The sequence below is a fragment of the Meles meles genome, chromosome 4, assembly GCF_922984935.1.
Source record: "Meles meles chromosome 4, mMelMel3.1 paternal haplotype, whole genome shotgun sequence".
Classification (NCBI taxonomy): Eukaryota; Metazoa; Chordata; class Mammalia; order Carnivora; family Mustelidae; genus Meles; species Meles meles.
In genome coordinates this window covers 26336566-26362889 of record NC_060069.1, presented here as the reverse complement: position 1 = coordinate 26362889, position 26324 = coordinate 26336566, and the positions used below count along the sequence as shown (strand labels likewise).

General features: G+C 42.5%; 1 protein-coding gene across 1 annotated transcript in view; it reads left to right on the top strand.

Moving 5' to 3' along the window:
* OSBPL10 (oxysterol binding protein like 10) overlaps positions 1 to 26324 on the top strand; it is a 310546-nt gene that overhangs the window by 127761 nt on the left and 156461 nt on the right. The window contains exon 4 of the mRNA XM_046002875.1: positions 23961 to 24152. Within this exon, the coding sequence (XP_045858831.1) occupies positions 23961 to 24152 (192 nt within the window). The remainder of the gene's footprint in view (positions 1 to 23960; positions 24153 to 26324) is intronic.

Genomic DNA, 26324 nt, shown 5'->3' with positions numbered 1-26324 from the left:
TAAGGTGTCTGCAGTCAGTTCACAAATGGGCTGGGCTTGGTATTCCTAGGTGGCCCCGCCCATGTGTTTGGTGGTTGGTTGGTTGGGCGACTGAAGGGTGGGGCAACGCTAATGAACTGCGTGTCCCTCATCCTGTAGCAGACTATCCCGGGTCTGTTCACAGGTGGCGGTACAGGCTTCCAAACGTAGCAAGAACAGAAGAGGAAAGACCTGGAAGCCTCGGGTTGGAACAGACCCAGTGTCCCCTCCCGTGCATTCCACAGGTCAGAGCAAATCACAAGACCACGCAGACTCAGGAAGGAGGGAGGTAGACCCCATCTCTTGATGGGAAGAATTGCGGAGTATTGTGGTTGCTTTTACAGACTAGCATATCCTACAGACTGAGCCTTTCAGCAATGAAAGACTGAAGGAAAAAGGAACAGCCAGGAAACTGAACTTAGAGATTTCAAGGTGTTCCAGTCAGTGATAAGTGCCCTTGGTAAAAAAACAAAGAGGAGAACAAAAATCCCTTCCTTGGACCATTATTATGTATATACGGCGTTGCTCAGCACCGGGGATAAGAAGACAAATTCCACATGGCCAAGCTCTGAGGCTGTTTAATGTGGGATTTGATAGTGAAACCAATGAACTATAACAAAAGACAAGTGTTTCTAGTTGAAATAGAAATGCAGTACTCTGCAGTCTTGAAGGAGCGGCCCACCAATTTCATCTGGAGGGTTGGAGAAGATTGTGGTGAGCTAATTCTAGTAGAAGTGAGTTGGCATTTACTGAGGAAAGAAGGACCAGAATGGACATGGGAAGAGATTTACAGTTCAACCAGCACAACTGAAGGTCCTGTGCCCTGGAAAGACCAAAGGACTCAAGCCCAGCAGAGTCATGGGGTCTGGAAGGCCCGAATGTAGGAAGTAGATATGATAGGCATCATAAGTGTGACTGGAGATTGTGACTGGGCCATGCCAAGACGTGCTTCTGTTGTCACTGAGAACGATGGGGCCAGACAGGCTGAGGAGTTCCTTTAATGTTTTCTGTTTGGTGAAAATCAATCAGTTCAATCTTTCCACTGAATTTGCCCTTGAATGTTCGGGAAGACAAGAAGGCAGCGTTTGGAAGTCCTGAGAATAGCCATGAAAGCCTAGGAACAGGAATTCTGTCGTACTATTATGTAGTCAAAATGTGCTCTTTCTCTCAGGTGGCCTAGAAACTGTTCTGGAGACTCTGCCTGACAGAAGCTATCAACAACCTAATAGCCACTCCTCTGTTCTTGCCCCAGATCCCTTTTTCATTTCACAGCTGATGGTCCCAAGCCCTGGGATGCACTGTGCTTGGTATGAGCTCCTCATGACTAAGCAGTTTCCTCTTGGCCGGGTATCTGCTCAGCAGTCCCTCTTGCAGGTGCGGATGATCACAATACCCAGTTTTGAGCAGTAGATCATAAAGAGAAGGCTGCCAGGAGTAGGGGGAGAATATTTTCATTCTAGTAAAAGGAGAACACTTTAAAATGAGAAAGTCCCTTGGCCTCATTTCCCTTTCTTCCTACTCTGGATACTGATCTGTGATGACAAGGCACCTGGAGCTGTGGCAGCCATCTTGTTACCATGAGGGTTTGTGCCTTTGGGCCAAAGCCACTGCAGAGAGGATACAGAATAGAAGAGTGGGAAGAGCTATTATGCTGACTGTGGACTTCTTGCTGAGTGATAAGGGTGCAGAGTGAACTCTGGAATTTTTGCTGAGTGGTAAGAAGGGTCCTGAAGTTTAGGACACTGTCAGTCAGCTTTCTGTTACTTGCAACCTAGAGAGTTCCTAACTGATACGCTATTTGTATCATGATAGGAGATATAGTTAAGTAAAGAAGAGAAACTAGGTGTACCTTTCATCCTATTCCATTTTAATGTGTGGGGCAATAATATCGACCATCTTGCCATGCTTTTGGATGGCCTGGCATTCTTGGCTCTTGGCTAGAAATGCTGTTCAGCAGTTTTTGTGTTAATCCTAAAACTGACAGTGAGGTGTGGGCATGTGGGAGACAGGCATTGCTCCCATCTATTTTGCAGTAAAAGCACAACTAAAGGGATGAGCTTTGGTATGGAAACCAGTTGGTCTTTAAAATGTAGGCTGCTTTTTTATTCTATTATAATTTTAAAGGATTTTATCTATTTATTTACCAAAGAGCAAGAGAGAGCACAAGCAGAGGGGATGGCAGGCACAGGGAGAAGCAGCTCCCTGCTGAGCAAGGAGCCCAAAGTGGGACTCGATCCCAGAACTCTGGGATCACCCAGGACCCTGAGGTGATGAATCAAGCGTCGGATGCTCAACTGACTGAGCCCCCCAGGTGCCCCAGCCGCTTTTTGTTTGAAGAACAGTAGGAGATTTGGGAAGGGTAGAACATGAGTTTTAAATAGGACTGAAGAAAAAGGTCACTGGGTAGACCTAGAACTAAGTAGTGGAACTCAGGTTCTTCATGTTTGAAATGAGAATAATGTGGTGTTTTTAACCGTGACTTTTTGTACCATGAGTTATGCACTTTTGTACATAGACATACTGTGGTACGTCTATGCTGGAACATGCATGTCTGTCTCCTGCGGGTGGGCCCTTAGCTTCTGGATTCTTCTATGGCTCTTCCCATGACTTCTGCTGCCCTAGAGGTTGTAATTGTTTCCTGATGTGACAGGTGGCTAGACTGCCCCACCTTTCTTTCTTTGGTTGTTCTTTTTGCTCTTCTATCTGCTCTATAACCCATTTTCCAGAAATTAAAATTTATGAGAGATTTCTGGTGGTTTGACTGGAACTATTTTTTTTAAAAGATTTTATTTATTTATTTGACAGACAGAGATCACAAGTAGGCAGAGAGGCAGGCAGAGAGAAGGGAGGAAGCAGGCTCCCCGCGGAGCAGAGAGCCCGATGCGAGGCTTGATCCCAGGACCCTGGGATCATGACCTGAGCTGAAGGCAGAGGCTTTAACCCACTGAGCCACCCAGGTGCCCTATGACTAGAACTATTTTTGTCTCAAAATATACTCTTGTCCCAATAATTCAATGTGTGTGTGGGTGTCCATATTTTGACCATTCATTTGGGTGAGTTCTTTCTTAGGACAGAGACAGATTGGGGTGGTGACAGTGAGAAGAACAAGGAACGGACAGTCCCTAGTGAGGAAACCAAGGTGAGAATGGTTACTATAGTGTGAGGAATAATAGAATGGGGACAAGTTAGGATGGCTTGTGCGTCGAGGCTGGGATAGGAGAAGAGAAACCACCCATGCCTGGGAAGATGGTGTAATAGGAAGAGAGAATGAGGCACTGGGTTGGGGGTGGGGGGATCCTGTACCTGAAAGCATTTTTTAGAAGATTGGAAATCCGAGTTATTTTTGAGGGCAGACCTTAAGGATTCGTGATTCCTCTGAGAAAAGGTGACATTTAGAAGATGCAAGTGAGCAAAAGCTCTCTGGGGGGGAAAAGTGCATACGTAGAACTGAAGACGGGACCTCGGGGTTCACCCACGGTTGGATGGTGGAAGATAAATGAAAGACATCATTGAGATAAAGGTTGTGCACTCAGATGCAGAAGAGTTGGCACGGTCGGTCATCCCAGGAGCTTTGAAAGTTGCCAGCACTCACCAGCACCAAAATCTGCAGAAAAATAAAGAAGGGCGATTGGGGAAAAGCCTTTGGATTTGCCCTAAGGAAGGTCAAGAAAGTTGTATGTTTATATTTAGCCACCCGGATTAGATTAATTGTTCCAAATAGGATTTTAAAAATAGCCATCTCTTCATTATGTCACCGTGCAATTGCTTCAGATTTGCCCTCTGCAAGGCACGCATCTCCTCTTCTCAAGGCCTTGACCTCAGTTTTGTAGGATTCCCCTTGGAGTCAAGGAAGTCATGCACAGATGAGCCACAGGGAGCCAAGTGATGGCCATTCAGGGACCGGAAGGAGCCTGCTGGCTGCCTCTAACAGGTTTTGGGATCTCCGAAAAGAATTAGTTTTCTCCTACCTCCAGTTTTCTGGGGCACATACAACAGAGAATTTAAAATCTGGACATGATATAGTCCTGGCTTTTGCTTTTTAAAAAAATTTTATTTAAATTTTAATATGTGCTGACTGGAACTCGTGCTTTGCAACTCCTTTGGGTGAAGTCTGAGAACTGCTTCCTCCTGGGCTGTGCTCCCTGTGTGTAATACAGTCTGTGTGATAAGGAAATTCCAGAATAACATAATTCACTGGATTAACTTTTTCTTATTATAAAAGCGACGTAATTGCATGTAAGAAAATTTGGAAAACAGAGGCAAGAACAGCATGGTTTCACCACTCGAAGACCTCCACTGTTAATAATTTGGGGTAGTTTGCCCAAGTATTCTTTACCCTTCCGCGGGGGGACTCACTTCCTATTTTAATAAGACAATTGGAGCCATTGTTTAGCATGCCTCCCAGTGCTTATCCAGATATATCCTAGGTATATAGTTCTGCCTGCATTACGGGAAATAAGACCAGCCTTATTAAAAAAAAATAATTATGTTCCATCAACATGGAATAAAGAAAGGAAGTCCTTTCAGGATAGGTAGGATGAAGCGGAGAGAACCAGACAGACCATGTTAGAATTGTCTCTGGAAGGTTGCCTGATCCTTAAGGCATTAATCTCTCTCTCTCTCTCTGAGCTGAAATTCAGATAACATAAAATAACCATTAAAAAGTGCTCAATTTAGTGACTTGTAGTATATTCACAATGTTATGCAACCACCACTTCTATCTAGTTCCGAGATATTTTCCTAACCCCAAAATACAGCCCTGTACCCATTCCCGCAGTCCCTGGTAACCACCAGTTTGCTTCTTGTTTCTGTGGTTTTTATCTGTTTTGGATATTCCAGATAAAGGCAGTTATACAATGTGACTTTTTGAGTCTGACTTTCATCTGGCCTAATGTTTTTGAGTTCAGCCACATTGGAGCAAGTATGACCATTCCTTTTTATGGCCGAATAATAATTCATTGTATGGAAAAACCACATGAATATTTATCCATTCATCAGTTGATGGGTATTTGAGTTTTTCCTTCCTTTTGGCTGTTGTGAATAATGCTGCTGCTGTTCATGTACTGTTTTTGTTTGAGTGCCTGTTTTCAGTTCTCTTGGATGAGACGTCGATCTCGTTCCTCACTCCCTAGGTTGTGAAATACATCGGTTGAGGCAGTCCACTGAGATCATGGCGGCTCATGGTTGGCACTCACACGTTTTGCTTCTTGCAAAGCACTTCTCAGCTTTACACTGATTTGGTTGGGATCCCAGAAATGTCACGTGGAACCTCTTTTGTCCGATGGGAGCTGATTGGTATTGACAGGAATCCTAGTTCAGCATCTTATAGGTACAGTGTAAAACCCAAGACAGAATCTTGTCGCCGTTGTCACAATTGCTCATGGTTAAACCAATCTTTTTTTTTTAATCACATACTTTTTCTGTATTTTTTTTATAATTTTTTAAATTAACATATAATGTATTATTAGCCCCAGGGGTACAGGTCTGTGAATCACCAGGTTTACACACTTCACAGCACTCACCATAGCACATACCTTCCCCAATGTCTGTAACTCAACCACCCTCTCCCAACCCCACCTCCCCCCAGCAACCCTCAGTTTGGGTTAAACCAGTCTTTTACTGCTCTGCCCAATTGGTGATTCTAGTCCCAGATCCTGGAGTCCCTGTCATTACCTTGTCTGCTCTCTATTTGCTGAGACAGGGCATGAGAACTTGTGGCTGCCGCCTTTCAGATCGGACAGTCCAGGGCTAGCAGTGATCATGGAGCTGTTAACCATGTGACTCCCCTGAGCACGGGGTACATGTTCTAGAAACTCATAATCAGGAACTTTTTTTTTTTTTTAATCAGTTCTGCTCTGTTTACAGTGTCTAGATTGGGCTCTTGTCTGGAAACCTATCTATGTATTCCTCAGTCTAGTTCTTGAAAGATTGGAGGAGGCAGTGAAACTTGGCATCATGCCAATTGGAACTTTAGCCTAGAGAGAGTAAATCTGGATGGGAAGGAAAAGAAGAGGACCAACAGATACGGGGTGACAGAAAGCAAGTGTACCATTTTGGTTACTGTTCTACACCCAGTGAAACAACGTGTTCCCATGTTTTAGGTAGGTTCCTCCAGAAAGTGGAGCCTGGAAGTGGTGAAGGCCTGAGCGTAGGAACGTGATCACAGGCATGTGGAGGGTAGGGAGACCCTGAAGTGTGAAAAAGGGGCAGAGACAAAGGAAGCCCAAGCCTGTTGTGCTAGTTCTGTTGGGGGCTATTAAAGCAGAATCCCACTGGCCACCCTTATAGGAACCATATGGACTGTGTTTCAGAACTCTCCACCCTGTGTACCGAAGATGGCGTTACTATCCACTGGTTTCTCGCTTCCATTGATCAACCTGTGGGGTTAACTCTCACGTTTACTTCCAGGTTTGCTCTTGGACTTGTTCTTAAAAGTCCATCCCAAATGATTTTCCAAACTGGCTTGCAGAGAGCAGCCCCAGGTCAGAAGGCAGGAGGGTGGACTGTATAGCCATGGCCTGGGGCTCATGTCTGGGCACTGCCTGGTTGCCTCAGCAGGCACTGGACATCAAAGATGGATGGAGGGGGTGTGAGACAGGGCACATGTGTGTCTGGCACGTGTAATTTCCATCTTTCTTTTGGTGGCCCCCACTTCCTCTCCAGAGCTTTAGGAATATCCTAATCCAGCCATGGGGAAGTTTCTCAGCTTGGCTGCTCACAAGGTCATGTATTTCTTCCTGTCTCCTCACCCTCTTGTTTTTCTCCCATTAGTCATTTTGATGGAATGGGGCCAGTTTATCTGCTGGAGTTAAGGCCACTACTAAGTCTGTTAAAGCTGTAGGCATCCAATTAGATCTTCATACGAGACCAGACACTTTTTTTTTTTTTTTTTAATGTATGATTTAGACTCTTCAGCAGGTAGTAGAATCTCTGGAGATGGGGAAAAATGAGGGGAAATGTCTCATGTACTCTCATACAGAGAGGGGTGAATTTAGTGTTCTCCTACATGTCTTCTAGAGTTCGGTTAGGACAGTCACATTCTGGCTCAAACATTTTTGAGTCCTAGCAGGAACTGTTGTGTTTCTGAGACATCCAAAGACTGCCGAGGATCTAAAACCATCTTCCTTCCTGCCCCCAGAGTAGTAACATAGAGCTGACCTGCCCAGAAGTCATGTAACCTATACCACTTCTGTAATGAACCCTGGAGTTATTGGCTTAGCTGGTACTTGTGCCAGTGAATTTCTTCCCACTGTCTTCTTGCAGCTCACACATCAGAAGACAGGCCAGGTCGCTCCAGCGTTCTGTCACCCTGCGGCTGAGACTCCAGGAGACGTCATCTTAGCTCCTGATTTGGAGACACTGTCCTTTAATCAAAAACAGTTGGCTAAAGGAGAGAATCATAAATGTGATGTGTGCAAACCTTAAGCCATTTTATTTTATTTTTTTTTAAAAATATTTTATTTATTTGAAAGACAGAGATCACAAGTAGGTAGAGAGCAGACAGAGAAAGAGGGGGAAGCAGGCTCCCTGCTCAGCAGAGAGCCCGATATGGGGCTTGATCCCAGGACTCTGGGATCATGACCTGAGCCAAAGGCAGAGGCCTTAGCCCACTGAGCTACCCAGGCGGCCCACCTTAAGCCATTTTAACTTAAAACCCTCACTCATCCATCTTCAGATGTGGTTCCAGGTCACTTTCATCAAGCATGGATCGAGTGGTAGAAATCGAACATTGTCTCTTTTGTAGAAAGCGTGTTTCTGATAGATTATAAATTCCTGTTCAGGTTTGTCTCCCCCCCACCGTCTTGTTCATTTGTTTCTTAAGTTCCACTCATGAGTGAAATCCTATAATATTTGTTTTTCTCCGACTGAGTTTTTCCACTTAGCACTGTTAGGGAGGAAGAAACCCCATCCCCTTTGCGGTCCTTCTAGCTGGACTAAGAATCAAATCAATGTGAGACAGATAAATGGGAGAAAATCAGATTTAATAGGCATACATACAGGGGAATCCAATCCACACAGACGTGGAGATTACAAAGACGGGCAAAATGAGGTGTATATGCCCTTCTGAATTAAGGAGAAAGGGGGAGACATCTTGAACTTCAGAGGAAAGGAATGTACTTCAGGGGTGATAAGCAGAACAGATGTTTGGTAATTAGATGTTTGCCCGGCCATACAGATGGGTCATCCAGTTAAAATTTATGTCTGTTAATAAACTGTATTCTGGGCAAAACCCGTCATTTAGATTCTTCTGTGTGATTAAGGGAGGACAGAAGTTTCTCTTAAGCCCACAGGGTGTCCAATGCCTTCGGTTCAAGAGAATCCACATGTTGAGATGGCATATTCTGGGAGTGCCTGTCCAGAACCCTACAGCATTCTACTCTCTAGTTCCATCCGTCTTTTTTTTTTTTTTTTTAAGATTTATTTGATAGAGAGATCACAAGTAGGCAGAGAGGCAGGCAGAGAGAGCATGGGAAGCAGGCTCCCTGCTGAGCAGAGAGCCCGATGTGGGGCTCGATCCCAGGACCCTGGGATCATGACCTGAGCCGAAGACAGAGGCTTAACCCACTGGGCCACCCAGGTGCTCCTCTAGTTCCATCCGTCTTGTTGTCCATGGCAAGACTTCATTCTATTTTTTTTTTTTTTTTTTTTTTTGACTTCATTCTATTTTTAATGGCTGCTTCGTGTCCTATTGTATATGTATACCACATTTTTGTCCCTTCATCTATCCATGGACAGTTGGGCTACTTCCCTATTTTGGCTGTTGTACATCGTGCTGCCATAAACATAGGGGCACATATGGCTTTTCAAATTAGTGTTTTTGTCTTCTTTGGGTAAATACCCAGCAGAGGAATTACTGGATCATATGGATCAAATTCTGTCTTTAACTTTATTTATTTATTTATTTATTTGACAGAGATCACAAGTAGGGAGAGAGGCAGGCAGAGAGAGAGAGAGAGGAGGAAGCAGGCTACCTGCCAAGCAGAGAGCCTGATGCAGGGCTCGATCCCAGGACACTGGGATCATGACCTGAGCTGAAGGCAGAGGCTTTAACCCACTGAGCCACCCAGGCACCCCTGTCTTTAACTTTTTGAGGAATCTCCATACTCTTTTCCACAGTGGCTGCACCAGTTTGCATTCCCACCAACCATACAGGAGGGCTCTCCTTTCTCCACAGCTTCACCAACACCTGTTGTTTCTTGTACTGTTGATTTTTAGCCATTCTGACAGGTGTGAGATGACGTCTCATTATAGTTGTGATTTGCATTTCCCTGATGATGAGTGATGCTGAGCATCTTTTCACGTGTCTGTTGGCCATCTGGATGTCTTCTTTGAAGAATGTCTGTTCACATCTTCTGTTCGTCTTTAATTGGATTATTTTTTGGGTGTTGAGTTGTATCTGCTTGGGTTTCTTTAAAGAAGAGGGCAAGCTCATTATGGAATCCTAGTTTTTATAAATGGTTTCTAGTCTTGTATGGTTGTCCTGCCCACACCTAATTCTACAGCAGTTCCTAGCATTGCTTTTTTATTGTTTTTCGGGTTATGTGGCTTAGTTACATAAAGACAGTCATTTTTCATGTTTATATTTTATCAGTTTATTATTTAAATGATGCAGTTAAAACAGTAAGTACACTAGCATAAGCAGAGTCAGGTCTCAGTACAGTTGGCCCTTTGTAGAAACCTAGCTCTGCTGGTGGGGGTACAAGTGTGTAGGCGTAACCCGAGAGAGACGACAAGCCACGGGCAATCATCAGTCCTTTGTGTGCATGTCCGTGGAGTTTATGGAAGGGATGAAAAACAGTGGGAAATCTCATCAGTTGGTTAAATTGGGACATTGAGAGCATCTGTATAACTTTTCTAACTTTGCTACCTCATACCCTGAGATTGGGCCATGCAAATATCCTCACCTATAATATGATCTAAACCTCCTTGGGTTGCCTCTAATAACTCCATCGAGACACTTCCTGCATGGAAATTATTGACATCAGTGGAGGTTCATTGGGTTTTCCAGCTTTGCCAGATAATTATATGATGGGCCGGTTTATGTCAAATTCAGTGATTGGAATGACAAGGGGCCTAGTCCTTAAGCCATTTACTCTTCTAATGATTCCCTGTTGTTAATTCTTCGGTAAAAATTGAGACCTCTGAGAGTTAAAAAAAAAAAAAATTCAACCTGTTAATTTGAAGATCTAATAGGCTTTATTAAGAGATCCATGAACCAGGCAGCATCCTGTTGAGCAGGTAGGGGGGAGCTCCAAGGAATTGGACAAGCTGGAAAGTTTTTACAGAAAGGAGGATGAAGCAAAGAGTTTTTAGCAAAAGAAAGAAAAGGACTTTTTTGGCCAGACAGGGTTTTGATTATACAGATTACCTCACTCAAGCCCATCAGGAAATTTCAGATCGACTTTGAAAAGGTCATATTCCCCCCACATAGGTTCAAACTGTAATTAAGTCTTGGTTTCCTGTCTTGGAGGGCAAACGATGCCAACCTGGGCTTGCTTTATCTTTTTTAAAGATTTTATTTATTTATTTATTTGACAGAGAGATCACAAGTAGGCAGGGAAGCAGGCTGAGATCATGACCTGGGCCGAAGGCAGAGGCTTAACCCCCGAGCCACCCAGGCGCCCCTGCTTTAGCTTTTTTAACAGAGTGAATCAGATTCTTTCCTTTGTGATCCAGAAATTAATTGCAAGCAAAAAAAGAAAGAAAGAAAAAAGAAAAAATTTTTTTTTGGTTGGCTCTGTATACATGTTAACTGTTTTGTCTGGATTCTTAAAAATCCAAAACACAAAATTTAAATTCCTTCGTGTTTAAAAATAAGCCTAGCATAGTGTTAGCATAAGCTTTCAAACCGGTGGTTTATTTCTGCTCTGGCAAGAAGTGCCTTAGGGAGAATTAAGGAGGGGCCATGCAGATGCATGATACACCTGTGTGTGTTACATATGAAAAGTGCAGCAGGAAAGAGGAAGGCAAATACTAATTGCATCTTTTTTTTTTTTTTAACTTTTAAAGATTATTTATTTATTTTTAAAAAGATTTTATTTATTTATTTGACAGACAGAAATCACAAGTAGGCAGAGGCAGACACAGAGAGAGAAGGAAGCAGGCTCCCTGCCAAGCAGAGAGCCTGATGCGGGGCTTGATCCCAGGACGCTGGGATCATGACCTGAGCCAAAGGCCGAGGCTTTAACCCACTAAGCCACCCAGGTGCCCCAGATTTTTTATTTATTTGACAGATGGAAATCACAAGTAGGCAGAGAGAGAGGAGGAAGCAGGCTCCCCACTGAGCAGAGAGCCCGATGAAGGGCTTGATGCAGGGCTCGATCCCAATCATGACCTGAGCCGAAGGCAGAGGCTTTAACCCACTGAGCCACCCAGGCGCCCCAACACTAATCACTTCTAAGGGTCTGGTCCAATAAAGGATTTGCAGGAAACTTCCTAATTGATGAATTGGCTTTATAAGGTTTCTGCTGCTTCCTGTGGCTCTCACCACCCATCTGCCCCCCACCATAGTGGGTTAGTAGGGGGCTATTTACTGATTCCCTGAGTTATTAGCTAATCTTGCATTTCCGTCTTAACCTCACCAGTAATACCAAGCCTGGAAGAAGTAATTAGTGGGATTTATTGCACAGATCCTGTTGGATTCTGTGTGCACCTGAGGCATGTTGACGAGTTTTAATTTTTTCAGTGGGAAGCATTTTGAGACACAAGTAGGACCCCTTTTGAGCTTCAAGTTTCTGTGCCCGAGCATTTGGAAAGCAGATAATAATCTCTTCTGAATAGATAGGAGTGCTTCTGTCAGAGATTAGTTATTGATTGTAAGAAAATCAAATTTGCTTCTTGAAATGTTCTGTCTTAGAATTGCCTTGGACTTTTCATCCCCATGGCTGGTTTGACCCACTGGTAGGTGACAGAAGTTTGAACATGAAATAAGAGCCCTTTTCCCGCCCCGTTAGAGAGTGATCATTTATAGAATTCCTTGGCATGTGGTCTCCTTTTGTTCTGTGATTCATTTCTGGCGTAAAATATCTTCTGGCTCGATTATATGGAGACGTGAGAAGAAAAAGAATAGAGTAAGTCATAAAATGGCCATCTTCAGGGCAGTAGTAATACAATTTTACCATGAAAATTATCCAATAGAGATGATACATGTTGTGTAGACATATGTAAATTGTATGCAAATAACAATTTAATACCTGAACACGGCCCTGAGGAAGGAAGCTTATTGAAACCCATTGTTCAAATTGGCTCATCATTCTGAGTGTCTGAATGAGCCCCAGGTGATACCAGGGTACTCTGGCTTTGCCCAGCAGTTGTCTGTAATTTCTAAATCAGGAGCTCATCTTTCCAGTCCGTTACCTCTCTGACCTCAATTCCTACTTCTTTATGCCTTGCTCATTTCCACTTTGGCCATACTTTCCTCCTTGCTCAAACATGCCAGATAGACTTCTACCCCAGGGCCTTTGTACCTGTTGAGTTACTACCTACAATGCTATTTCCCAGATGTCAGCATAGCTCACTCCTTGGCTTTATTCAGGTCTTTAAATCAAATGTCATGGTCTCATGAGGGTTTCTCTCTCCAATTATGGAAAACTGGAAAACCTTTCCATCTTTCTCGTCTGCTTTATGTTAATATATATTATTCCTGCTTTATATTATTGTATGTATATATCTACAACAGTTTCTATTTTCCCGCTTTATTTATTTTGGTCTCTTTGCCCCACCAGGATGCCACTTTCCCTAAGGCAGGGATATTTGTCTTTTCATTCAGTGTTATAGCTCCGTCAGTGCCTGGCACATAGTAGATGCCCAGGAAATACTTACAGACAGCTCTGAATAATGTGTGTTGGTTGATATTGTACCAGGTTTCCTTTTTGTACATTTTGTGTTTGTATATAATTGTGTGTGATTTATCTTTTCCGGACTCTTCCTCTTGGAAAAGGGGAGGAGATATCAGCGAATCATTGTTGGTATTTTTGCTTAAATTAGCTTTGCAGGGAAGGAGCAGTGGTTTAATCAGTTGTTGGGAGGTGAGGTTGGTGGAGGGCTCATTGCTCTGTCTTTATTGTGTTCGTAGCATTTGCACCGTGAAGTCCTGTATCAGCTTTCACGGGGTACACAGTGGCTGTTAGTCACAAGCCCTGGCTCGGGGCTGTCACGGGTTAGGGGAGACAGTAGGACACCGAGGGAGATGTGTGGATAAAACACATTAAGTGCTGTGAGAGTTGGGGACTGTATCTTATCTTTGACATCTGTAGATGTATGATCCATCAAACATTGGCCTTGTTATGGGTAATTAAACATTTAAAGGATTTGAAGTATTAGCTTCATGTAGCTTTGGCTTAATAAGCTTATTGTTTAAGTATTTGAGAATTGGTATGCACTACTGGACTTTGAAATTAAAAAGTCATTTTTTCCCCCAAAATGCTAACTGAGCTGTCAGTCATGGTGTTCGGTAAAGAATGGTGCTGTTTGGGGGGTGCCTGGGTGGCTCAGTGGGTTAAGCTCTGCCTTCGGTTCAGGTCATGATCTCAGGGTCCTGGGATCGAGTCCCGCATCGGGCTCACTGCTCAGCAGGGGGCCTGCTTCCCTCTCTCTCTCTCTGCCTGCCTCTCTGCCTACTTGTGATCTCTTTCTGTCAAGTAAATAAATAAAATCTTTAAAAAAAAAAAAAAAAGAATGGTGCTGTTTGGGACCTCAGTTGAAGAGAATGGGTGAATCACTCTAGGCACTCAGTGTAGTGTCCTGGCCAAGAGCATGGCCTTGGGAACCAGCTGGTCTGGATTTGAATCCCTGCCCCCTGATTTATTAGATTTATGAGCTGCGTGACCCGGGGACAGAGATGATTCTTTCTGTGCCTCATTTTCCTCATCTGTGAAATGGAAATTTTAGTACCTACCTCACGAGATTATGAACAGGGTTAAGTGATTTAAAGTGTGTATATATTAAGACAGTTTATGGTCCATAGTTCATTCACATGATACTTATAAGTATACTTACAATTAAATTTTGTATATTAATAATTAATACAGTTAAAGTTATTGCCATCATTATTGGATTATGGCAAACTTACCAGTCCCAACAAGGCCTTTTTTTTTTTTTCCAACAAGGCCTTTTATTTAAAAAACAAAACCAAAACAAAACCAAAAACAAACAAAAAAACCCCAAACCTTTTTAAGAACTAAAATAATTGTTTTCCTTGCTTTCTTCCCTGCTCCCATACCCCTTATCTTCCTTAGCACCAATGCCTTGGCTCTGCGTGGGTCTTTGCCTGTATCTGTGTTTTAAATCTGTGTCCGTTACATCGTCCTGTAGATCTTGTCCTTTTTAGACTTTTCTAACTTAGCAGTAGGTTTTATTGGTGTTACATATTTACTGTATGTGCAGTCCATGTTTAATTTATACAAACTCTTACTCATGTACTCCTGCCTTGCCTCAGACTCCCCACCCTCAACAGTGAACATCCTTGAACACATCTTTGTGCACACTGGCGACTGTGAGCATGTTTGTTGTGTACCTGCCCAGTAGAAATCTTCAGGGTCATAGGAACGTGCATATATTTTCATTAAATTCTGCTGTATTGCTACCAAAATAGCTGTACCAGTCTTTCCCACTAGAGTGCAAGAGGTTCCAGAATCTTTACACCCTTGCCATTTCTTGGTGTTGTTTTACTCTTTAATTTTTGGTAAATCTGGTGGCTGTAAAATCTATTTATTTTAAATGTATTTCTCTGATTACCTCGATATACTTGGTAGGCGTGCATCTTTCTTTTTCGGTATATTGCCTGTTCTTATCCTTTGTCTGTTTTTTATAGTGTTGTCTGGTTTGTATTTGTAGGAACTCCTTTTATATTCTAGATAGTAATCTGTCTTCTCGCAGTCTCCACACATCTGTTAATTTTGTCTAAAATGTCCTTGGTCGAAGAGAAACCCTTATGATGTAGTCAAACCCATCACCTTGTTAAACTTGTGGTACGTACCTTTGGTCTTGTAAGAAAAGCTTTTGTGCATTCAGAGTTGCACAGACACTCTCCTACATTTCCTTTTGTTATTTTTGTAGTTCTGCTTTTTACGTTTAGATTTTTACCTTTGTGTATGATGTGAAGTTAGAGTCGGCTATGTTTGCTTTCCCCTTATCAGTTATCTCTAATTACTAACTTTCATATTTTTTAAATATATGCCCTCTTCTCCAGCTTTTAGTCTCATTTCTTCTTCCTGCCTGATTATCCTATAATCATTACTCATTGTGGCTTTGTTGTTCAATATTTCTATCTGGTAAGATGAGTCTCCTTTTTCAGAATTAACTTGGCCCCTTGCAAACGATTATTCTTCCATTTATATATTAGAATAAATTTGTTGATTTGCTCAAAAAGGTCCTACTGGCATTTTTATTAGGATAATTATATAATAATTCAGGAGTACAGATGTCTTTACAATATTAAGTTGTCTTATTCATCAACCTGGTGTGTGTTATCTCTGTTTTCCCAGCACTTCACTGATTTCTCTTCATAGATTTAAAAAACCTTTTCCATAAAGGTCTTACGTATTCCTTATTGGATTAATGTCTACATTATAGTTTTTATTGCTATTGTGAATATCTTATTTTCTATTATATTTCCTAGTTATTACTGATGCAGGAAAATGTTATGGACTTCTCTAAGCTCATCTAACAACTTTGCTGGAGTTACTTGTTTTCTTTTTCTTTTTTTGTAAAATCACATCTATGGCTAGTTACATTTTATTTCTTCCTTTCCTATCCTTCTACCTCTTATGTTCTTCTTGTCCTGTTTTGTTGGCTTGTACAGTATTGTATTGCAATCCTTATTTCTAAAACTAAGAGCAATGAAGCTAAACATCTTTAAGTATTGTGGGTGTTCTATGTTTTTGGTATGTAACTAATCAAGTTCAGGAAACTTCTTTCTAGTCCTTGTTCAGAAATGATTTTTTTTTTATTAAAATGGCAATTTGGCATTAAAAAGTCTTGGTTTCTTGTTATTTGCAAACAACATCTATAAAGTAAAATTATTTCGAGGATCTGCAATTCCAAGAGAATATAGTACACAATTACCCTGCTTTCAAAGGCCTGTTGTGCATATATTTTTATGATGATAGGTGAGTGGGTTGAAGTGTTAGATAAGTAGAAACGTAAAATGGGTATCTGCTTTCCTGCTATCAAATATTTTACGTCAAACTTTGTGTGACACTCTGTTTAAATAACTAGATCCTCATGTAATTGAGAAAGGCCACCTGGAGAGGCTGAGCCTTGAATCAGGCTTTTTTAGTTGAATTTTGAAATGACGCTTGTAACGTTATCTTTTTAAGGTTGTTTTTAGATCTATAAAAAGAGAAGACTCAACTAAGGTGTTTTTTTTTTTTTTCTAAAATTCTACAGTTTCACAGCATGAGAAGAGATGGGCTTGGTCCGTAGAGAGAATCTTCATGTTTTCTGAAGAAAGCATCCAAAAGAAGTCTTGGTCCTTGAATTACAAGTTCCCAAACAAATTATGTAGAGAGTAGTTGAAAGGAGGGCAGATGTATGGGAGGTTTTGAAGTCACGCATAACTGCTTCAGAGTGGATCTGGAAGACCCTGAGAGCTGGCAGATGTGAGGGGGTGGGGAGGAGGGTTGTGGGTGGTAAGGGGCCAAGTGCATTAGACCTGGAAGCTTGGTCTGGATGGAGGCTGGCCAGAGCATGCTTAGGGATTCTGGAATACTGGCTTAGCTGTTAGAGGATTTATTTGGGGGCTGAAAATGTTGAGATACAAGGCAAACAAAAATGTCAGGTTTTCTTTTCCTCTATTTACAGGCAATGGAAATACATGCATTTGCTTGCTTTGTTTTTCAAAGATCTGGCATTGGCAGGTATAATCAAAGGTTCTTGCAGGTATGATTAGAAGCGGCTTGAGACTGCCTCTCTGGAGAAAGCCATCCTTTTCCCTTTGCACACTTTGGCACATATTTGTGTGTGTGCGTTAAGAGAGGGTATTGGTATAGTTAGTGGGAAATGTTTATGATATATCATGGATTTTCAGATTAAAATGGAAGAAATTGGGTACCTGGGTGTCTCAGTCCGTTAGGCATCTGCCTTCAGCATCAGTCATGATCCCAGAGTCCTGGGATCGAGTGCCTCATCGGGCTCCCTGCTCAATGGGGACTCTGCTTCTCCCTCTACCCTTACCTCCTGCTTGTGAGCTCACTCTCGCTCTCAAATAAATTAATAAAATCTTAAGGAAAATAAAAAAGAAAGTGAAAGAAATTCCCTAGACTTCCTGACCTGGTAACTGAAAGTTTAAACTTTTATTTCTGCAAGAAGACAGGAATTTGCAAAAGTAGAGCAAGTGAAGTATACTTTTTGAAAAGTTAACCATGGGAATGAACTTGGAAAATAACCCAGTTTTAAAACCTTTAATTTCTACTTTGGATCTGCTGTAAACTTAGGATAACAGAATATTAAAAAACAAAATCAAAAGCAAAGCAAATGCAAAGGTCCATACAGCTGTTGAAGCAGGAGAGCGAAGTTCTTGTCTTAGGAGTCCAAGAATGAATCTTGTGGATAAAGGAAAGTGAGTAAAGCAATAGAGTTTAGTTAAATGGAGATATAGAAAAGGCTCTCAGAAGTGAGAGGGATCCTGACAGGGTTGCCACTGGGGGCTTTTAGGGATGGTCTTTTATAGAAAGCAAACCTGGAAAGTTAAATCCTTTTAACATCTCTGTTGATAGGCACCAATTGGGTAAGGACTAGTGATAACACCTTTAATGGTTTACTTCCTTTTTTAGGGTCAGGTTAGTTCTTTGTTGGTCACTTGTAGCTGTTATAACAAGACCCCACCTCTGACCCCTAGGGCAGGATGATCTGATTTGTTGACTTATCTCTGGCTTCTTTACACCTCCACATTTTGGGGATTTTTGTGAGTGGGATCCTGGAGACCCCTACCTATCTCTTCCTACCTCCCCCCACCTATCCCTTAGTCATAATTAAGCAAAATAGTGGAATAGATTAATTTTAAAAACACCATAAATTTTGGGGGCCACTGGCTGGTTCAGTTCGTAGAACATGAGACTCTTGATCTTAGGGTCATTTGTTTAAGACCCATGTTGGAGGGCGCCTGGGTGGTTCAATGGGTTAAAGCCTCTGCCTTCCGCTCAGGTCATGGTCCCAGGGTCCTGGGATCGAGCCCCGCATCACACTCCCAGCTCAGTGGGGAGCCTGCTTCTCCCTCTCCCTCTCCCTATGTTTGTGCCCCCTCTGTCTGTCTCTCTCATAAATAAATAAAATCTTTAAGAAAAAAAATGCAACCAGACTAATTTGGTTTTTCATCTCCCTTGGGCTATTCTGAAATATGGGGTCTTTTTCCCCTTCACTATGACAGAATTCAAGGAAGTGAGGAAAATGGGTTCCAAATTAAATGTCATTTGAATGCTGTTCCAATTAATTGACTCTCAACGATTCTTTTCCATCAGAAAAATTATCTATACAAGGGGTTACCACAAATGTTCATATAAGATATTTTCCCCCTACTCCTTTTCAACTTTTTTTAAAAATATTTTATTTATTTGACAGAAATCACAACTAGGCAGAGAGGCAGGCAGAGAGAGAGGAGGAAGCAGGCTCCCCGCAGAGCAGAGAGCCCGACGCGGGGCTTGATCCCAGGACCCTGAGATCATGACCCGAGCTGAAGGCAGAGGCTTTAACCCACTGAGCCACCCAGGCACCCCTCCTTTTCAGCTTTTAAATTTCAGTTTTGGCAAGCCTAATTATAAGTTTTAATATATGTTTTTAGAGGTTTTCAGGACCAGCAGGCGGTCTTTAAAACTTGAGGTTCTATTTCATTCCAAAATATTAGTGGGAACTTGCCTATCACTTATTTAAGCTAATTCTTTACTTTTAGTACGCATGTAGCATTGGCCTTTTCCACAGGCGCTTGAATCTGTAATAGACGTATTTTTTAAAATGTGAAATGATATTTTAAAGGTACTTTTTCTCTGAAGCAAACTTTTTTTTTAGTAATTAGGATGATTACTCTTTATTTTAAATTTATTATTATTATTATTTTTTTAAGTTAAGGAAGTGGTAGAACTGTCTGCTTAAGGCAGTGTTGATGAAAAACAGTCCTTAAGTCCGCGTATATGACTCTGGTACCACTTAACAGTCTTTCATCTGTGTTGATGCCTCAAGGCCTAATTTTAATTTACAAATGATAGTGATGACGCTTCATGCTAAGTAGAGGCCTGTGTCCTACTTACGTCTTCTCATTTCATTCTCCAAAACCAGTGAGTTAGGTAATAGTGAAATTTTAGAAGTTTAAAAAAAAAAAAAAAAAGTAGAATTCTTGATGAGAGAGCCCCATGCCCCTTACCAGCCCACCCTGCTCATGAACTCTGGAGCTCAGAACTGAACCCAGGCCATTGACTTCTTCTTTTTTTTTTTTTCCTTCCACAGTTTTTGTCCCGTGTGATGTCAGTTTTACTTTATTTTTTTTTTAATTAACATATAATGTATTATTTGTTTCAGGGGTGCAGGTCTGTGCTTCATCAGTCTTACACAATTCTCAGTGCTCACCGTAGCCTACACTCTCCCCAATGTCCATCACCCAGTCACCACACTCCTCCCACCCCTCTCCACTCCAGCAACCCTCAGTTTATTTCCTGAAATTAAGTGTCTCTTATGGTTTGTCTCCCTCTCTGGTTTCATCTTGTTTCATTTTTCCCTTCCCCTATGATCCTCTGTCTTGTTTCTCAAATTCCTCATATCAGTGAGATCATATGATACTTATCTTTCTCTGATTGCCTTATTTTGCTTAGCATAATACCCTCTAGTTCCATCCACATCATTGCAGATGGCAAGATTTCATTTCTTTTGATGGCTGCATAGTATTCCATTGTGTATATATACCACATCTTCTTTATCCATTCATCTGTTGATGGACATTGAGGTTCTTTCCATAGTTTAGCTATGGTGAACATTGCTGCTATAAACATTTGGGTGGATGTGTTGCTTCGGATCCCTACTTTTGTTATCTTTGGGGTAAATACCCAGTAGTGCGATTCCTGGGTCGTCGGGTAGTTCTATTTTCAACATTTTGAGGAATCTCCATGCTGTTTTCCAGAGTGGCTGCACCAGCTTGCATTCCCACCAACAGTGTAGGAGGGTTTCCCTTTCTCCGCATCCTTGCCAGCATCTGTTGTTTCCTGACTTGTTAATTTTAGCCATTCTGACTGGTGTGAGGTGGTATCTCACTGTGGTTTTAATTTTATTTCCCTGATCAGGCCATTGACTCTTAACCACTCCCCTCCCACAGCCTCTGGATAGCCCTTTGATTCTGCTGTAAGCTTCCCAGACTGGACCCTGTCTTTCAGCTCCCTGCTTGATGTCCCTTACTGGACATATTCCTTCAGGTGCTTTCTCCCTCTTTTTAGTCGTGCTTTCCTTCATGCTCATTTTAGCCAATAAGTACAGAGGGTATGTATATGTGTCTTCCTTGCACACTTGGGAAATTGCATGGATCTGAGGAATTAGGTAGGAAAAACCAAGAGGTTGTAAATCCCAAGAAACCCCACTGCGTGTTGAATGTCTGGGTGGGGTCTGAGCCTCAGCACTTTGTCTCACCAGGGGCCCCACTTTCTTTTCTTCAGCTTCACCGCATCTGTCAGGCAGGTGCTATTTGGGAGACAGGACACAAGGGCTGATTCTCTGAGGTAAAGGGTACATCTTATTCCCAGAAAGAAAGTTACCCTTGATTCCAAATTTTTCACAGATGGCGCACTTGGCTTTTCTAGTCGCTCTCCCTGAAGTAAGTATTTGGAGTAAAAACCGGCCCTGTTGTTCCTGATAATGTTTTGTTGTAAAATAGTAGTGGGGATGAGTGTATGACAGCGAAACACCATCTAAAAACACAGCCTGGAGTTTTCCGCAGGCTGCCTGTGGAAAGAGAGCTTTCTCGTTCCTGGCGATTGTAGTTTGTGGGCTGGTCTCCTTTGTTTCTCCTGGAGCCTGATGACCTATGCAGTGTACCAAGAGTGAGGCTTTTTTTTGTTCCTATTCACCCTGAGAAGAGGCACTGGTGTGAATTAAACCGTTGAGAGTGCCACAGTTAATGGGAAATTAAAGGTTTTTTCAACTCAAATTTACTGCTTGTGAATTCAAGTGACAGCCATTAAGTAACGATCATGAAGTTAGACATTCGCAGTGGAATAATTTGGCTCCTGGGCAAGTTTTCTTGATTTATTACCATTTACAGCGACAGGGCTCCAAGCAAAGGCGTCTCTTTGCCGCAGTTGTCTTCTTCTCTGATTTCAAATGGGTCCTCATTCTACTCAGCATCTAGAATTGTTTTCTTCCCCTACAGTCTTGCAATGCAGTGGCTGACAAAGACTCTCCAGTAAGTATTTAATTATATTTCAGACTCCCATCACCATTTTGATCCGGTTAAAAAAAAAAAAGGAGGTCGCTCCCTGCTTATGATTTTGAACTAAGTGACTTCTTAACATTTAAAAAATCAATATAGCCTTTATTGATCAAGTTTAAGTGAAAGAAGGAAAGAAACTTTGGCCATGCAGTTTCCTACTGTGCTAAGTGTTTTATGTGCTCGATCTAATTTAATCTTCATGATGGCTTTTAAGGTTCAATATTATTTTTCCTTTTTTAAAGATTAGGTAATTGATGCTTATTAAGAAAGCTTAAATAACTCAACTGAAGTCAGCACAGCTAGAACCTGGTACAGCTGGGGGAGGGAACCTCAGCTGTGTATCTCAAAAGCCCAGTGAAAAAGCTGCCCTTTCTTGGGTTGGAAATAAGCCTCCCAAACAATCAAAATGTTTTTCAGTAGACTCTTAATGCTTAGGCAAATTCACGGTCATTAAAGGATTAAAGAAATAGCTTCTTTCATCCTCCACACTCCAAGTGAAAACATTAAAGCAGAAAGTAGATGCCTGTTGTATTTCATTGAGATCAAGGTATATGCAATTCTTAGATGAAAATTCTCCAATTGCCTGTATATAAAGTTATTTAAAAGCAACACACTGCTTTCCAGCTTTGTCTTCCTATTAATTACATCCAAGTTCAATCCAGAGAACTTTTACAAGCTCCTCTGATGTTGCAGGGCGATACAAAGTTCTGACTTCTATACCACCTCCTACCCTACTCCCAACCCCTTGGCAGCTTGAAAATTACAGATCATTAACATTTAACAGCTTTTAGAGCTGTTGACTGTTATGCGGGGCCTGAGGCTACGTCTGCTTTGAAGGTGCCGACTTGTCTGGGTTGATTTTATACTGCTGCCTGTCCCGCTATCCTCCCCCAGTCCTGCTCAGGCTTCAGGTCATACACTCTCTGTGATGAGGTCAGCTCAAGCTCTTCCTCCTTCGTTGGCATTTTCTGGCTGTGTTGCCAAATTAACACCTTGCTCTGCCCTTCCTTACTCTGTGTGTGTGTGTGTGTGTTTCTGTGTGTATCTTCTATCCCCAGCAGTACTGTAAGCATCTGTGATAGGAGACTGTCTTGGACATCTTCTGTTTCTCCTGGACACCACCTAGTAGATAGTCTCAAGGGCACACAGTAGGTGTTCAGTAAATACATGAACCCTGAAATTCAGAAGCTGGACTGAGTTAACATAGCCTGTAACTGCCTTCTCTCAAGCTGGAGGGAAGGATAGGAACATTCAGAATGGAAATTGTATGTAGAATTGAACAAATTTTGGATAAGTAATATGTTCACGTGGTTCAAAATGAAGGAGCATAAAAAACCATTGGGGAAAAAAAATCTCCCTTCCTGCCCCTCTTCTCTCATTCTCTGCTTCTCCACAAATAAGTAGCCACTTTTTTAGTTCTGTGGGTCTTCTTCTGGGGTATTTTTCTGTTTTAAACAAGTACTTTAAAAACTCTGTTTTAAACAAGTACCCGGGTGGTGCAGTCGGTTAGCCATCTGCCTTCATGATCTCAGGGTCGTGATCTCAAGGTCCTGGGATCAAGCCCCACATCGGGCTCCCTGCTCGGTAGAGAGTCTGCTTCTCCCTCTCCTTCTGTCACTCTTGACTGCTTGTGCTCTTTCTCTCTTTCTCTCTCTCGAAAATAAATAAATTTAAAAATCTTCAGAAAAGAAACAAGTAATTGTTAAGTTAACAATAAAAATATTCATTTTTCACATTTTGATGCAGAACTTTGCTTACTAGGTGACAGTTCTGGACCTTGCTTTTTCCACTTCTCCAGTGCAGAGATTTTTTTCCAGACCAACTCCTTGAGCCCTTTCATCTCCAAAAATTGAAATGCCATCTTTATCCTACACTGAATGGTTACTGGGGTTATACATTCTTCTAAGATGAAATAAGAACACCACACTAACAAATGGGGATTAATTGGTGGGTAACTTAGGACTTCCAGTCATGCAGCAGACATTTAGTAGGAACCTAATAGATTAGACAGTCCTGATGGGCCTGGTCTTGGGGATACAAAGATGAGTTTGGAAAAATCTCTTAAAAAGGTAGCTGTACAATGAATATAATCTCCCTGCAGGGGAACAGGAGCAGCAGGGAGGCTGTGGCAGACAGGGAGGGGATGCCCACATTGGGAAATGGACCTGAGTCCATTTCCGCTGCTGTTTCCCAGCGTGAGAGTAGGAACATTCTAGAAAGAGGAGCTAATTTATGCACGGGCGCAGATCCCTATGAGTCTGTGGCCTTTGGAGGGACTCCGTTGCCTCTCATGCCCAATAGAGTAGGAGAAGGGACGCGGTCACAAATGAGGTCAGAAGCATAGTTAATGGTTGTTGTCTCTTTTAAGTGCCTGGGGGACTTGGACATGTTGTGTTGCTGTACCTCCCCCATTCCTCCATCCCTCTAAGTAGACGAAGGGGGAAAGATGAAGAGAAGAGGTCCCAGATAAACGGAAGCCAACCCCTAGCTGTGTTCTGCAGGTCGGTTGCTGAGTTTTGACACCTGTTGCTTATTCTAGACGACTCCAAGTTCCCGAAGCCGCAGTCTCACTTTGCTCCCCCATGGAACGCCCAATCCTGCGTCTCCCTGTAGCCAGAGACACCTCGGCGCGGGGGCCCCCGGTGTTGTCACAATCACGCATCACAAGTCGCCTGCAGCTGCCCGAAGAGCCACGAGTCAGTATCCCGGCCAGCTTCACGAAGTCAGAGAGGTAGGCTTTGCTCTCCTACTAGGTTGAGTGGTCCCTGGGTGCTGAGGGCCACTGCCACTGGGCTGCCAACTTCCCTTCCCTCGTATCATCTTGATTACGGAGAAAGATGACCCCCAGCCTGCCTCCCAGCCACACAGCCATGACGGTGTTGCCTCCCGGCTTGTAGAGAAAATCGTTTGTTTCTGTGTGAGGTGAGGTGAGGTGTTCAGGAAACCTGTGAGAGCTTAGAAAGCAGGGAAAGGCAGCCCACAGACACAGGGGTAGAAGTTGAAGTCAAGTCAAAGTCTCCACACTCATGGCGGAGCCTCGACAGTACCTGGTCAAGGGTGGCTGGGAAATAACTGAGGTTTTGAAACTCAGGATGTGTGAGACCTTTTCTCAGCCTTGCCTCACTCACGAGGTGCCTCCCTTGGTCTTCCTATCACAGACCACTCTCAACAGAGTGCTGGGTCATGAAGGAGCACTGTCCTTCGAGTCGGAAGATTGTTATTTGGAAGCGAGTCTTGCAAAGCTTTGAACTTGAGTTTCTGCCTCTGTAGGATGGAAAGAACCCGGGCCTTCCCCTCCTCTGAAGGGAGATTTGAGGCTCATGGTGACTGTGCACTTGAAAGCCTTTCAGCTGTGAGTGCCTTATGAACCTATGGAGGACTATGTTTGTTTTTACTTTTGACCCACGGGGGAGTCATCAGTGTGGGGATCCCACTTTCTTAGTGTTCATGTCATGGTTTGCCACTGTCCCTGGGAATGGACTGTATGAAATAAATGACCGTGGTCTTAGGTGCCTAACGTGTGGAGACTTGTGGCCCTGCGGCTGGCCTGTGGGCGGACCAGCCCTTCCTCTGAGGGAAGCAGCGGGGCATTGGCTCGTGGTGAGCTGCATGGTGGCCCTCCTAGCATAGGGTCTGGTTGCTCAAGTCAGCACGCCGCGCATTTTCTTTTCTGAATGTCACAAGCTAAGTAGTGCTGGGTCCGCCCGCTGTCTTGGTCTGACTCTGGCCCAGGACAGAAAATCTGACCTCTTCTGAGCCAAATCCGTAGATGCCTATGAAAGACTTATTTTCCTGATGGATTTATGCATGTCTGTACTCTGTCTTGCCTACTAAAGAGAAGATACGTAGTCAAATGCTGCCTTTGATATAGTCACCCTCATTTTTTTTTTAATGATGTTTCATTCTGAGCTTAACTTTGACACACAGGATGATATGAGGAAAGGTCGTACACTTGTATTTTTCAGTTTTCCTAGCATCTTAAGAAAAACTGTATTAGAGAAACACTTCGTACCCAAAGCAGTACAGAAGAGTGGCACCCTTCACTCAGCGTCAGCAGTTCCAACTTTCTGCTGTTCTAAATCATGTTTTCCCTCTGCCACCTTTTTTTTTTTTTTTCGGTGCTGGAATATTTCTTTTCTTTTTTTTTTTAAAGATTTTATTTATTTATTTGACAGAGAGAGATCACAGATAGATAAGAGAGGCAGGCAGAGAGAGAGGGAAGCAGGCTCCCTGCTGAGCAGAGAGCCTGATGCGGAACTCGATCCCAGGACCTGAAATCATGACCTGAGCCGAAGGCAGCGGCTTAACCCACTGAGCCACCCAGGCGCCCCGGTGCTGGAATATTTCAAGGAAATCATAAATATTATATCATTTTTATCATTGCCAGTAAATGCTTTAATATTTATCTAACAAATAAGGGCTTCAAAAAAAACCCAAAAAACCACCAACAACTTGACCACAACACCACCATAGTCGCTTTTATGTAGACCTCACTGTGGGTATTTTTGCGAGTATGTTAGAGATAAGAACTTAAAAAAAAAAAAAAGGGAAAATAGAAAAAAATCAGGTTGAAAGTTCATGGTATTGTGCGAATTCTTTTGTGATGAATCTGATAGACTTACTCTTATAAGTGAGGCTAGGAAGCCTGGAATATGTGGGAAAAAAGTGGGGGTGCTTGCATGGAATGAGCTGCGGCCTGAATAAAAGTTGAGGAACTTGGCTTAATTTTTAGTAGCACATGATGCAATTTAATGCCCAAATCTTTTATTCCTCCGTTTTTAAGAAGTTGTTTTTAAAAGAATAAAAGTATGTTCTTGGAGCATAGGCATGTAAAAATAATTATGTAGAGTATATAATGCAAGTACATATTGCACAAGAAGTCAAAAGAAGAAAATCCGAATTA